At 37.4% G+C, this 13701-nt stretch overlaps 1 protein-coding gene across 1 annotated transcript in view; it reads right to left on the bottom strand.

The window, feature by feature from the left end:
* Positions 1 to 13701, bottom strand: part of DCC (DCC netrin 1 receptor) — a 608075-nt gene that overhangs the window by 115548 nt on the left and 478826 nt on the right. Inside the window, exon 12 of the mRNA XM_004379240.2 lies at positions 861 to 971. Within this exon, the coding sequence (XP_004379297.1) occupies positions 861 to 971 (111 nt within the window). The remainder of the gene's footprint in view (positions 1 to 860; positions 972 to 13701) is intronic.

Genomic DNA, 13701 nt, shown 5'->3' with positions numbered 1-13701 from the left:
AGAAATGTTAGTAATCCCTGTGAAGAAAATGGTTAATATTTATTATTCAAAATAAAATAAACAGTAAAAACTCATTTCAGATTATCCTGTTAAAAACAAGTAACTTGTTATGGGGAACATAAATACTGTACAATTAATGCTACTCCATTAATATTGTCATGGATTGAATTGTATCCTCCCAAAATATCTGTCAAGTTGGCTAGGCCATGATTCCCAATATTGTGTGATTGCCCACCATTTTGTCATCTGATGTGATTTTCCTATGTGTTATAAATCCTATCTCTATGATGTTAATGAGGCAGGATTAGAGGCAGTTATGTTAATGAGGCAGGACTCAATCTACAAAATTAGGTTATGTTTTAAGTCATTCTCTTTTGAGATATAAAAGAGAGAAGCAAGCAGAGAGACATGGGGGACCTCACACCACCAAGAAAGCAGCACCAGGAGCACAGCATGTCCTTTGGACCTGGGCTTCCTTTGCTGAGAAGCTCCTAGTCCAGAGGAAGAATGATGACAAGGACCTTCCCCCAGAGCCAACAGAGAGAGACAGCCTTCCCCCGGAGTTGGCACCCTGAATACAGACTTCTAGCCTACTAGACTGTGAGAGAATAAATTTCTCTTTATTACTGCCATCTGCTTGTGGTATTTCTGTTACAGCAGCACTAGATAAATAAGTATCTACTATTTACATGGTATTGTTGAAGACTCTATCTTCATTAGTTTTTTTTTTTTTTTGGTTCCTTCCGAAGATATAGAAGCAATAAATGCCCCCAATGATCATGTTCATCAACTTTTTAAAAAGGCCTTTTGAAGCTGAAGAAACAAAGATCAGAGTAGTAGTGACTGGGGATGGATCTTACCATCAAGATCGTTCTCTGGGGTCTCCACTGTGTACCAGTTGGAAGGTGGTCCAGTGCCGTTGACTGTCATGGCTGACACTTGGAAACTGTACTGACTTCCTTTCTCCAATCCTATAAAGGAATTTTCCAGGGAGGAAAAAAGTTACTAAACAATAATCATTTTTAGCTGCTTTCAGAATTTTTAGTAAAATTTTAACAATAGTAGAAACGTTTTATGTTGTTTTGTGATTGTTGTGGTAATTATTGTTATTTTGGCCAAAAGGGCAGGGATATAACAGCAAGAAATCAAATTATTTTTCATATATTCTCATTTATTTTTTTTCCAGTTTTTAAAAAAAAATACATCCTTGAAAATAGCCTCAGGGCAGATGTAGAATATAAATTATGAAGGATGAAGAAATAATCAAAAACAGCAAGGATCATTTTTCCTCACAGTCCAGAAGAGCCCTGCCTATAAATCAAGACGACCAGTCTGAAAATTTATGTCTCCATCATTCATTCAAGGTCAGTGATTATGTTTTTTGGGGGCCAAGAAAGAAGAATCCAAAGCTAGTGCACTTCAGCAGAAAATACTAGGGCTTTTGTCTCTCCAAACCATCACAAAGCATACTTTGTTTTACATTAGCTTCCATAAGCATGAAGAAAACCAATGTCTTTGATAATTTGGATACATAACATTGTACACAGTGATGACCTTACAATTTACCTAAGAAAGTACAGATAGTACAGGTAGACTGAAAAGCCCCCATGGATCACTACTCTGAAATGTGGTTATTTTTGATATAAACTTTCCTCTCACCTAAATCTCAAAGTAGCAGCTCATTAACATGACAAATTATGGTAAAACAAATGGCACTTGTCAAAAGACCATATGACTTTTTTTTTTGAGATATTGAGGACTCGGTTTAAACTGACAACTCCTTCATCCTCAAGGAGTTGAGTGACCCTGATAGAAATGAAATCTCTTTCTGTTTTTTCTATTAATCTGAAACGGCAAAAAAATTTGGGCCAAAAAATTAATAAATACAATAAATCATTGGGAAAATGGTGCTTATATCATATACAAAATCACATATCTGTAGTTTTTATTTCCCTTGGAAGATGAGTAAAACTCATATTAAGGGGGATTCTAACTTACTACTAATAGGAGGTGCTGTTTTAAGTGATGATTAGAAAGGAATTGTTAATGTCAAGGGGCAGCTGGCTTCAATGAATAGTGCAATAATAGTACTGTTAGAGAAGACAATTTGATACATTTACCCACAAAAGCTATCTACAACACAATATGCTGCCTTCTTAAAAAGCTTCTAATTTTATAAGGTAGACTGTAATCTCCATGAAGACATGGACTGAGAATATTGCTGGTAGTGCTGTTGTTATTTTTGTTATTATTGGTGTTTTAATTGTGTATCTATAGTGTCCCCTACAGTGCCTGGCATGTGGAAGGTGCACATGCAAAAATAACTGTTGAAAGATCTGACAAAGCTGAGCTGGTAAAGCAGTAGAGAGGAAAGAGAGGTTAAAGACAATATCCAGCATCATCAACAAGGTGGCAAAGAGATAAACTTTTTTTGAAAAAAAGGGCTTTGCCATGCCTCAAGCCGGCTCCCACTCACCTAGATTTGTCCTTTAGTTAACATGCCCTGGATCTGACATTTGTTAACATTTTGCAGCTTTTCTTAGCCACTGTTGGAAACCCTGGTGGTGTAGTGGTTAAGAGCTATGGCTGCTAACCAAAAGGTCAGCAGTTCAAATCCACCAGGCTTTCCTTGGAACCATATGGGGCAGTTCTACTCTGTCCTATAGGGTCGTTATGAGTCGGAATCAAATCGATGGCTATGGGTTTGGTTTGTTTTTGTAGACACTGTTGCTGATGACTTAAGCAGAAGGATTGCAGAGCTCTTCTGGGAAATTAAAATGTTAATAGGGAAAGAACCCCAGGAAGAAATGCCTATCTAGTCATCACAGCCCAGGCCTTTCATAGTGGTTTTGTCTGAAATGATCAAGAGTTTTTGTTCATCAAGAATATACTCTTTTATATTATGCAAAGTAGAGATTTAACTTCATTTTTTTTTTGCTATAATGGATAAACAATGCCAGTACTGTCTCCATCAACTGATTTGAAATACCATCAGTGATGGTCAGTTTTATGTAACACCTTGGCTTGGCTAATGTCCTCAGTTATTCAATCAAACAATAATCCAGGTGTTGCTATGATGGCATTTTGTAGATGGTATTAAAATCCACAATCAGTTGACTTTAAGTAAGGGAGATTATCCTAGATAATCTAGGTCAGCCAGATTCAATCAGTTGAAAGGCCTTAAGAATAGGTCTGAGGCTTCCCTGAAGAAAAGAATTTGTTCCAGATTACCCTTCCTGATGGCCTGCCCTACTGATTCCAGACTTTTACTAGCTGGCCCCACAATCAAGTACGCCAATTCCTTGCAATAAATTTCTAAATATTTAGCTCCTACTGCTTCTGTTTCTCCAATTGAACGCCGACTGGTATACCATTTTATCACGTGTAATATTTTGACACATAAATAAGAATCTTTCTGGATGAACAGTACTTGGTTCCATTCATTTGACTTTTATGTCAAGTAACTGTATGTATATCCATCAATTTTTGTTAGAAGCTAGTTAAAATATGTCACTATATATTAATATGCAAACGTCTCCCTATAATTCTGACAAATTTTGATTTCTATATTTTGAATTCAGGATTTTTCAGTCTCATGAAATCCATTTTGAATAAAACAAAACTTGCTAATAACTTGAAGTGGACATCAGAAAGCAGGTTAGAGACCAAGTATGTTTTTCAAGCATTCCCCATGGGATCTCACCTGGTCAGCCCAAGCTATTTATCAGAATATCCCTTTTAACCATATACACTAGGGGAGCTGCTCAGATCACTCTCTGCAGTGAAGTTTTAGCACCCATACAGATTAATGCCCTAGGTAACTCTGAAAATCCTGTCAAATTTCTTTGAAGTACTATATTTTATCTAAAAGTCCTTCACTTTCCATTTATTCTAGAATGTAGGAGTGGAATCTCTCTCAGTACGAACACTAGAAATGCAAGATTAAGTATAATAAAACATTTAAGAATGCACATAGATTCCCAATATTAAGTAATATCTAATCAGATGGTTCATCAAGTGCTGTATATCCAACAAAGTGGTCCTATAAATGAACCAGAGATACCTTCAGGAATGAGAAATTCACTAAGAGAGCCAACCAGGTTCCAATAGTTTTGCTTGTTAGAAAACTTCTTCCTTAGATCATACTGAATCTGTTTTACTATAATATTATTTAGAGATTTTAGATGCCCCCATTGGGATCAAAAGAAAAAAGAAATAGAAAATTGAATTCCTCTTTCGGAATATATTTACCCAGGTCTTCTGATTCCAAATTTAGTGTTTTCTGTACCAAATCCTTAACAACAGAGTCTAACCTGTGACCCTTTTCTACGTCTAGGTAAGTGTAGGATGAGGTGATAAGCAGAATCAGAAATTTTGCTTTTTTAAGATAAACAGTCTGGGAATCACTAGGAATCACCTTCAGAACTCTAGGCAGCACATGTTCCTGCTTCTTTGTTGTGAGGGGCAAATTTTAGATGTGCTGAAAGCTCTTTAATCTCAGCATCTCATCTAAAATAAGGAGTTAGTAATACTTACTTCTGCCTTTTAGTGTTCCTGTGAAGATCAGATGGCAAACTGCTTGTAATTTATAAAATCAAGCGTTTGATAAGCAAAGTTAACTAACATTTGTATGGTGCTTTGCAGGTTGTTTTCTAACTTGATTTTCAAATACCATGTGATTTAGGCACAGGCTATACTATTACTCCTATCTTAGAGATTAGAATAAGAAGGCTCAGAGAAATTAAGCAAGCGCACTCTGTGGTGTTTTAGTCAGAGCCTGGTCTACCCTTGAGTAAAGACTCTGGACTCTGTCCTATCTCCTGTGGGGTCCATATAGACCCTTTTGTTCTCTTCAAAGGCTCCCCCTGCCAAGACTGAGGCCCAAGAAAGACAACAACAGCAAATATAAAGCGTTATAAATATGCAAGGAATCTCTGTTTATAATAATTACACCCAGAACTGAAAAATGAATACTAGGCAGGCAGGATGGAATAGATGCTTATCTTATTTTGACAGTGAACCCAGTAAGAGATCAATAAAACCTGAAATGCCGTTTAAAGAAAGTTACGTTGTTTTATTGCTTAGAAAACATGTTACTCTGTTGGGAAGAACAGGTATCTTCAAAAGCTATACTAACAACCTCCATGAAAGAGCAATTTTCTGGCCCAACCCTGATAGCTGATATTGAAAGACCTTTCAATGCTGCTTTTATTCATTCATGCATTCATTCGTTGGTAGTGGAGTAGAGGGAGGCAAGTCTGTAATCAAAGGCTTTCTGTGTGTGCTTGTATTTCTAGTGGTCGTTATCTGGGGTATGTTTCCTGAGTTGCGCTAGTAGGAATATTAAACAATAATTTTTAAAACCAATTGGTTAATAAAGTTTTGATTTAATCTCTTCTCAAGTTTTTCAGCTTCCGTAGGTGCAAAGATAATCTTCAATTTTCATTATCCAATAAATATCTCCTTTCATTCTTGCATTATTCCTATATCCCTTTATATATACTCATACAATCACTCATCCATGCCCTATGTCCACTAACACATGACCTACAGTTGAAGAGATTAGAGTGTGGGTTTTCAATTCAGGCAGAATTAGGTTTGAATTTTCTTTTTTTTTTTAATTGTTGTAATTAAGTGAAGTTTACTTTTCAAGTTAATCTCCCATACAAATTTTTTTTTACATACATTGTTATGAGACCCCGATCACTCACCCCATTCTGTGACAGCACACTCCTCCCCTCCGCCCCTGATTCCCCATGAACGTTCAACCAGCTCCTAACTCTCTCTGCCTTCCCATCTTATGTCTGGACAGAAGCTGCCCCTTTGGTCTCTTGTATCTACTTGACTAAGAGGCACATTCTTCACGAGTATCACTTTATGTCCCACAGTCCAGTCCAATCCCTGTCTGAAGAGTTGGGCTCAGAAATTGTTTTAGTTCTGGGGTGATAGAGAGTCCAGGGGCCATGCTTTCCAGGGCGTCTCCAGTCTCAGTCAGACCGTTAAGTCTTGTCTTCTTACTAGAATTTGAGTTCTGCATCCCATCATTCTACTGCTCCATCAGGGACCCTCTGTTATGTTCCCTGTCAGGATGTTCATTGGTGGTAGCTGGGCACCATCTAGTTCTTCTGGTCTCAGGCTGATGAAGTCTCTGATTTATGTGGCCCATTCTGTCTCTTGGGCTAATAGGTTTGAATTTTCAATCCATCACTTATTAGTTGTGTGACCTTGAAAAACTTGCTAACCTTAACTCTTTGCCTCACTTTTCTCATCAATAAAGTAGGAATATGTAAATCAAAAATTCTTATAAAGACTAAATTAGAAAACATACAAAGCTTTTAGCATAGTGGCTGGTGTATCAAAATTTCAGCAAATGATAGATGTTGCTGTTACTATTATTATAAATGTTACAATAATTTTCAATATCAATTATCTTTTACTGACTCACAAAATAGCCACAGTCATTCACAATCAAGTGAGCTAGGGAAGACGACATGGTGTCGTATAAGAAGCACTTAACTAGGAATCAGGACACTTGTAACCAAGTTGCGATCATTCCCTTAAGTAGTGGTAGATCTTAGCAATGTCACTCTCCAGACCTCAGTTACACCTTCTGTAAAACAAGGGTCCCAGGGGCGTGGATGAGTTAAACTGTGGTTAAGAGCTGTGGCTGCTAACCAAAAGATTGGCAGTTCGAATCCACTATCAGCTCCTTGGAAATACTATGGGGCAGTTCTACTCTGTCCTATAGGGTCGCTATGAATCAGAATCGACTCCATGGCAATTTTTTGTCTTTTTTTTCATAGTTTCATCTCGTGTGAGTGTGTGTGTGTGTGTGTGTGTGTGCGTGTGTGTGTGTTTTCTGGCTGCTTCTAAGTATAATTTTATTCTAAAGGGAGTGTGGTACAACTAGCAATGTTTTTCTTGGCTGTGATAAATGTCTTATTCTCAAAAGCAGATTACCCTCTGCCTGGTTTTATTCCCAATACTAAGAGCCTTCAAGGTCTGCAGTTCTTTTCTATTTCTAATCTCTTAGCATTTATGGTAAGGAATAGTCTGTTATTTAGACAATAAAATTTCCTTTTATCCCCCTAATGTTAACCTTGTTATAAAATTTCTATGTGATCATTTCAATTTTCAGTCCATAAAATACCAATGCATGTTTATCATTATGTTTATTCTATATTGGCCATGAAACACAAGAAAACCCTTAAATTCTATTCCAAACAAGCTTCTCTGAAGAGCACTCAAAAATTAAAAACTGCACTTTAAAATTTAGCTGACATGGGTTTCCACAATAAAACTGATAGCAACGATTCAATATCCTTGTTATAGTTCTGGATTACTTTGTTACTGCAGATGTCTCGTTATCCTAGTGAAAAACACAGGCACACAAAACACCTGCCTCACAAATAGAGGATTGTTAGAAAAAAAAAAAAAAACAGCTTGAGTCTCTACACCTGAATATTTAAATCATCCAAATGAAGCATTCTGGCATTTTCAATCTTCTAACAGCCAAAAAAATATACCCATGTATCTTACAGGCACTGAAAACATGGGATCAAACCCTGTACGTTTTGCGGTACTGCAGATTCATATGGAAAATCAATTACTTCTGCATACTATGAAGTAAGTGTATAGACATTATTAGATATATCCTGGTGACAAGTCCAAACCACATCCATGCTACCAGTGTGTAGTACTTCCTGGTTCCTCGGTATTCTGTAGTATTGAAGGCATTTCCACAATGTCTAGAAATGCGACAGGCATTATCAAAGCTAAGTCACCAAGCAGGAGAGAGGAAGGCAGAGGCTTTGCAAAACTTGCTTTCAATTATTTATGAGTATGAGGCTATTTACTGGCTGTTTTTAATCTCTTCTGTTCAAAAAAAAAAATGAGTGTGTGACATTTTTGTAATTATTATATAATTATCAGGTAGAGTTACAAATATAACTGCTCAGATTATGTCTGCATTCTCATAACTATATACATAAAGAAGTAACAGCATGAATGAAGACCCCAAATCTGGAGTCCAGACTCCTATAATTCCATAAAGATGGGAATGGATATTTGTGAGCTTTTCCCAATAACAAGCTAATTAACTCATTCCATTTCTTTGCTTTTAGCTGGAATAATACCAAACTAGAGTGATGATGGGTTATCCCATGCTGATTAGAAGCTCTAATTGACACACATAACTTAGATGAATAAAAAATACAGAAATGAATCACTTATTTTTGAATAAATAAAGTTTATTAGAGGATACAATTCAAAATGATTGTCCTTGAGAGGAAAAATAATAAAAGGGGTCTGTAGTGAGTTGAACAGTAACTCCCCCCAAATTCCTCCATTAGACCCTCAGGATGTGACCTTATTTGGAAATAAGACCTTCGCAGATGGAAATAGTTAAGGATCTCCAGATAAAATCACCCTGGATTTAGTATGGGTCTTAAAGCCAATGATGGATGTCTTTAGGAGAAGAGGATACAGAGGCACACAGAGAAGAAAGTGATATAAAGATGGAGGCAGAGATTGGAGTGATGCATCTACAAGCCAAAGAATGCCAAGGATTGTTGGCAACCACCAGAAGCTAAGAGAGAGGCTTGGGATGATTTCTCTCTCAGAACCTCTTGAAGGAACCAAACCCACTGACACCTACCTTGATTTTGGACTTCTGTACCCCTGAACTGTAAAAGAATAAATTTTAAGCTACCAAGTTTGTAGTAATTTGTTATGGCAGCACCAAGAAATTAATACAGAGTCTTTGGATGTGAAAAGGTCAGTACAGGTTTTTTTGTTTTTTCCCTTGTGATTTTACGTTCTGCCGAGGGGAAATCGTAAAATTTTGTATATTTAGGGAGTCAAAATCTAGGTTTACTAATACTGAGCTGAATATGTTAAATTCCATTTGCCTAAATAACTCATAACACTGAGCAATTCACACCAGTAAGTTCTTTTGGCCATGTGGTTTACTATACAACAACAAAAATTTGTTGCTATCTAGTCGATTCCGACTCAGCTACCCATTAGGACAGAGTAGAACTGCTCCCACAAGGTTTCCAAAGCTATAATCTTTTTTTTAAATTGTGATTTAAGTAAAAGTTTACATAGGAAATTAGCTTCTCATTAAACAGTTAATACACAAATCGTTTTGTGACGTGGGTTGCCAACCCTGTGATGTGCCAACACTCTCCCCTTCTCTGCCCGTTTCCCTGTTTACATTCGGACACTATTCCTGTCCTCTCCTGCATTCTCATCTTTGCTTTTGGACTGGTGTGCCCATTAGTCTCACATACATGATTGAACTATGAAGAACATGTCTCATGTGTGTTATTGTCGGCTGTATAGACCTGTCTAATCTTTGGCTGAAGGGTGAACCTCGGGGTAACTTCAGTACTGAGTTAAAAGGGTGTCTGGGGGCCATACACTAGGAGTTTCTACAGTCTGTCAGACCAGCAAGCCTGGTCTTTCATTCCAAAGCTATAATCTTTAAGGAAGCAGACTGCCACATCTTTCTCTCATGGAGTCGGTGGTAGATTGAAACCACTGACATTTTGGTTAGCAGCCAAGCACTTAACCACTGCACCACCACTACAATTCATTTAGGTACCGGACCACTCCTTTCTTAGCTGTTTAGTGGATATGTTGTTGTTATTGTTAGGTGCTGTCAAGTCGATTCTGACTCATAGTGACTTCATGAACACCAGAACAAAACACTGTCCTGTCCTGCACCATCCTCACAATCATTGCTATGTTTGAGCCCATTGTTGTAGCCACTATGTCAGTATATCTCCTGAAGGGACTTCTTCTTTTTCACTGACCCTCTACTTTACCAAGCATGATGTCCTTCTCCAGAGACTGGTCCCTCCTGATACCATGTCCAAAGAATGTGAGACAAAGTCTCACCATATTCGCTTCTAAGGAGCATTCTGGCTGTATTTCTTCCAAGACAGATTTGTTCATTCTTCTCGCAGTCCATGGTAAATTCAATATGCTTCCTCAACACCATAATTCAAAGGCAATCTGTTGGATCACCTTTCTTTTGAATGGGCACAAATATGGATCTCTTCTAGTTGGTTCGACGGATGCTATCTTCTAAATTTCTTGGCATAGATGAGTGAGCGCTTCCAGAATTGCATCTGTTTGTTGAAACACCTCAATTGGTATTCCATCAATTCCTGGAGCCTTGTTTTTTGCCATGCTTTCAATGCAGCTTGGACTTTTTTCTTCAATACCATCAGCCCTTGATTATATGCTACCTCCTGAAATGGTTGAACATCGACCAATTCTTTTTGGTAGAGTGACTCTCTGTATTCCTTCCATCTTCTTTTGATGCTTCCTGCATCGTTCAATATTTTGTCCATAGAATCATTCAAAATTGCAACTCGAGGCTTGAATTTTTTCTTCAGTTCTCTCAGCTTGAGAAATGCTGAGCATATTCCTCTCTTTTGTTTTTATAACTCCAGGTCTTTGCGTATTTCATTATAATACTTTATTTTGTCTTCTAGAGCTGCCCTTTGAAATCTTCTGTTCATCTCTTTTACTTCATCATTTCTTCTATTCGCTTTAGCTACTGTACATTCAAGAGCAAGTTTCAGAATCTTTTCTGACATCCAGTTTGGTCTTTTCTTTCTTTTCTCTCTTTTTAATGACCTTTTACTTTCTTCACATATGATGCCCTTAATGTCATTCCACAACTCATCTGGTCTTTGGTCATTAGCTTTTAAGGCATCAAATCTATTCTTGAGATACTTTCCGATTCAGGTGGGATATACTCAAGGTCATATTTTCACTCTCATGGACTTGTTTTAATTTTCTTCAGCTTCAACTTGAACTTGCATATTGGCAATAGTTGGTCTGTTCCTCAGTCTGCTCCTGGCCTTGGTCTGACTGATGATATTGGTCTTCTCCATTGTCTCTCTATATAGATGTAGTCTATTTGATTCCTGTGTATTCCCTCCGGTGAGGTCCATGTGTATAGTCGCTGTTTATGTTGTTGAAAAAAGGTATTTGTAATGAATACATAGTTTGCCTTGCAAAATTCTGTCATGTAATCTTCATAGTCGTTTCTGTCACCAAGGTCACATTTTCCAATTACTGATCCTTCTTGTTTCCAACTTTCACATTCCAACTGCCAGTAATTATCAATGTGTATTGATCAATTTCAGACTGCAGAAGGTAGTAAAAATCTTCAATTTCTTCATCTTTGGCCTTAGTGGTTGGTGCATAAATTTGAATAATAGTTGTATCTACTGGTCTTTTTTGTAGGTTTATGGATATTATCCTATCACTGACAGCATTGTACTTCAGGACAGATCTTGAAATGTTCTTTTTGACAGTAAATGGTGACCCCATTCCTCTTCAATTTGTCATTGCCTACTGCAGTAGGTTAATTACTTTTGTATGTGGCCTTTCTAGCCATGGTCTTACAATTCTCACCCAGGTGATTGTGTGATAGGGTAATTGTGGCCTACCCAGGGGATTGGCCAGTTTTGTCTTAAAAGAGCGCCAATTCCAGGGCAGAAAGGAGGAGCCTACCACCAAGGAAGGAGAGACCAGCACAAGAGACCCAGCGGCAGGGAGCTAGCAGCAGGAGATGACATGGTGGGCTTCCTGGCCCACGGAGAGAGAAAGCTGAGTCTCTTTCGGCAGACTGAGAGCCGGGGAGAGGTATGCCTGCAAGCACAGCTGGGAAGAGGCTATCCTAATGGAAAAACTGTATCTTGAGTGTTCCTGAGCCTGAATTGTAACTGTTACTTCCCTTATAATAAACCCCATAATTGTGAGTATGGTCTTTGAGTTCTGTGTGGCCATTACAATGAATTATCAAACCCAGTAGAGAGTGCTGTGGAAGGGACAGTTGGTGTTAGAATTGATAGAGATGGCAGAGAGAGGAGGGAGGCATGTCTGACCTCCACGTCATAGGAATCAGCCTTGGGCTGTGGTTCTTGTTTCTCCTTCCCCCTTGTGGGATTGGAGGAAGTCAGACACTGTCCTCAAGCCATTTTTACACCTGCATAGTAGACCATATGATTGCCAATTCGAAGCGGCCAATACCTGTCCATTTCTGCTCACTAATGCCTAGGATATAGATCTTTATGTTTTCCATTTCATTTTTGAAGACTTCCAGTTTTTCTAGTTTATACTCCACGTTCTGATTATTAACGGATGTTTGCAGCTGTTTCTTCTCATTTTGAGTGTGGCTATATCAGCAATTGAAGGTCCTGAAAGCTTGACTCCATTCACATCATTAAGATCAACTCTACATTGAGGAGCCAAGTCTTCTTCAGTCGTATTTTGAGTGCCTTCCAACCTGAGGTGCTCTTCTTCCAGCACTATATCAGACAATGTTCTGCTGCTATTCATAAGGTTTTCACTGGCCAATTTTTTACAAGTAGACTGTCAGGTCCTTCTTCAAAGTCTGTCTCAGTCTGGACTCCACTGAAACCTGTTCACTAGGGGTGATACAGCTGGTATTTGAAATACTGGTGGCATAGCTTCCAGCATCACAGCAACACAAAAGCCACCACAGTACAACGAACTGACAGATGAGTGGTGGTTAGTAGGCATAGAATTAACTTTAGTGGGAGGAAATCCTCAATTTTGGTAATCGGAAGTTATAATATGACATCAGAGTTTTGAATTTTTGTTTTTAACTTTCCGCATGCAATTTAAAAATACATATTTTATTGTTAGTACAAACGTAAGTGACAATCACTCTTAATATTTTGGAATATATATTGTTCCAAATTTTTGCTATGCATTAAAATCTATATTTGGTGTGCATATATGGACTTACGTACTAAGACTGATTGCAAACTGAATTATGCACTTAACCATGTATTTTAAACATTTAACATATCTTTAATATTTTTGCACAGCCCTGTTTTCAATAGATATACAGTATTCCATGGTATATTATACTGAATTACTAGTCAACTGCCTATTGTTGGATAATTAGGGTCTTTTTTATTATTATTTATTTTTAAAGTAACATTGCAATGAACATATTGATTGTTAAACACTGTAAAAACTGTGATTGCTTCTTAGGATAAATGCCTAGAAGTTGGAAATCTAGGTCATAACATCTATGTATGCAAACACACACACGTGTGTGCACACACACACATAATACATGTGTATATATACACATATCCCTCACTGTTTTCCAGGAAGATACTAGGAATTTTCTGCCCCATAAACAGTATGTGAGATTTCACGTTTCTCATATGCTTTCCACAACAGGGTATGATAATTCATTTTTATTTTTATCACTTCAATCGAAGGAAATTGCTAACCCATTTATTTTAATTTTCATTTTTGAATTACTAATGAGACTGAACATTTTCACGTGCTTATTGGTCATTTCACTTCTGTGAATTAAATTCCCATCCTTAGTTTTTCTAATGGAATACTTATAATTTATTATTTTATGAAAAGAAATTTATAATTTTCATCTTTTTCATTTAAATCAGAAAAGGAATGACAGGAAAGTTTCAGGGTTTCAAATCTCAATATCTGTAAAAGAGGAAGGTTGGATTAAACTATGCTTATGGTTCATTCTAATCTACCACCGGAGATACAGATAAGGTATCTGAGGTGATTTTTTTTTTTTTTTATATCTTATTGTACTTCAGGTGAAGGCTTGCAGAACAAATAGTTTCTCATGAAACAGCAGTGCACATGTTGTTTTATGACATTGGT

Source organism: Trichechus manatus, unplaced genomic scaffold, assembly GCF_000243295.1.
Source record: "Trichechus manatus latirostris isolate Lorelei unplaced genomic scaffold, TriManLat1.0 scaffold00063, whole genome shotgun sequence".
Lineage (NCBI taxonomy): Eukaryota > Metazoa > Chordata > Mammalia > Sirenia > Trichechidae > Trichechus > Trichechus manatus.
Note: the sequence above shows the minus strand (reverse complement) of the source record. Positions and strands in the feature narration are given on the sequence as shown.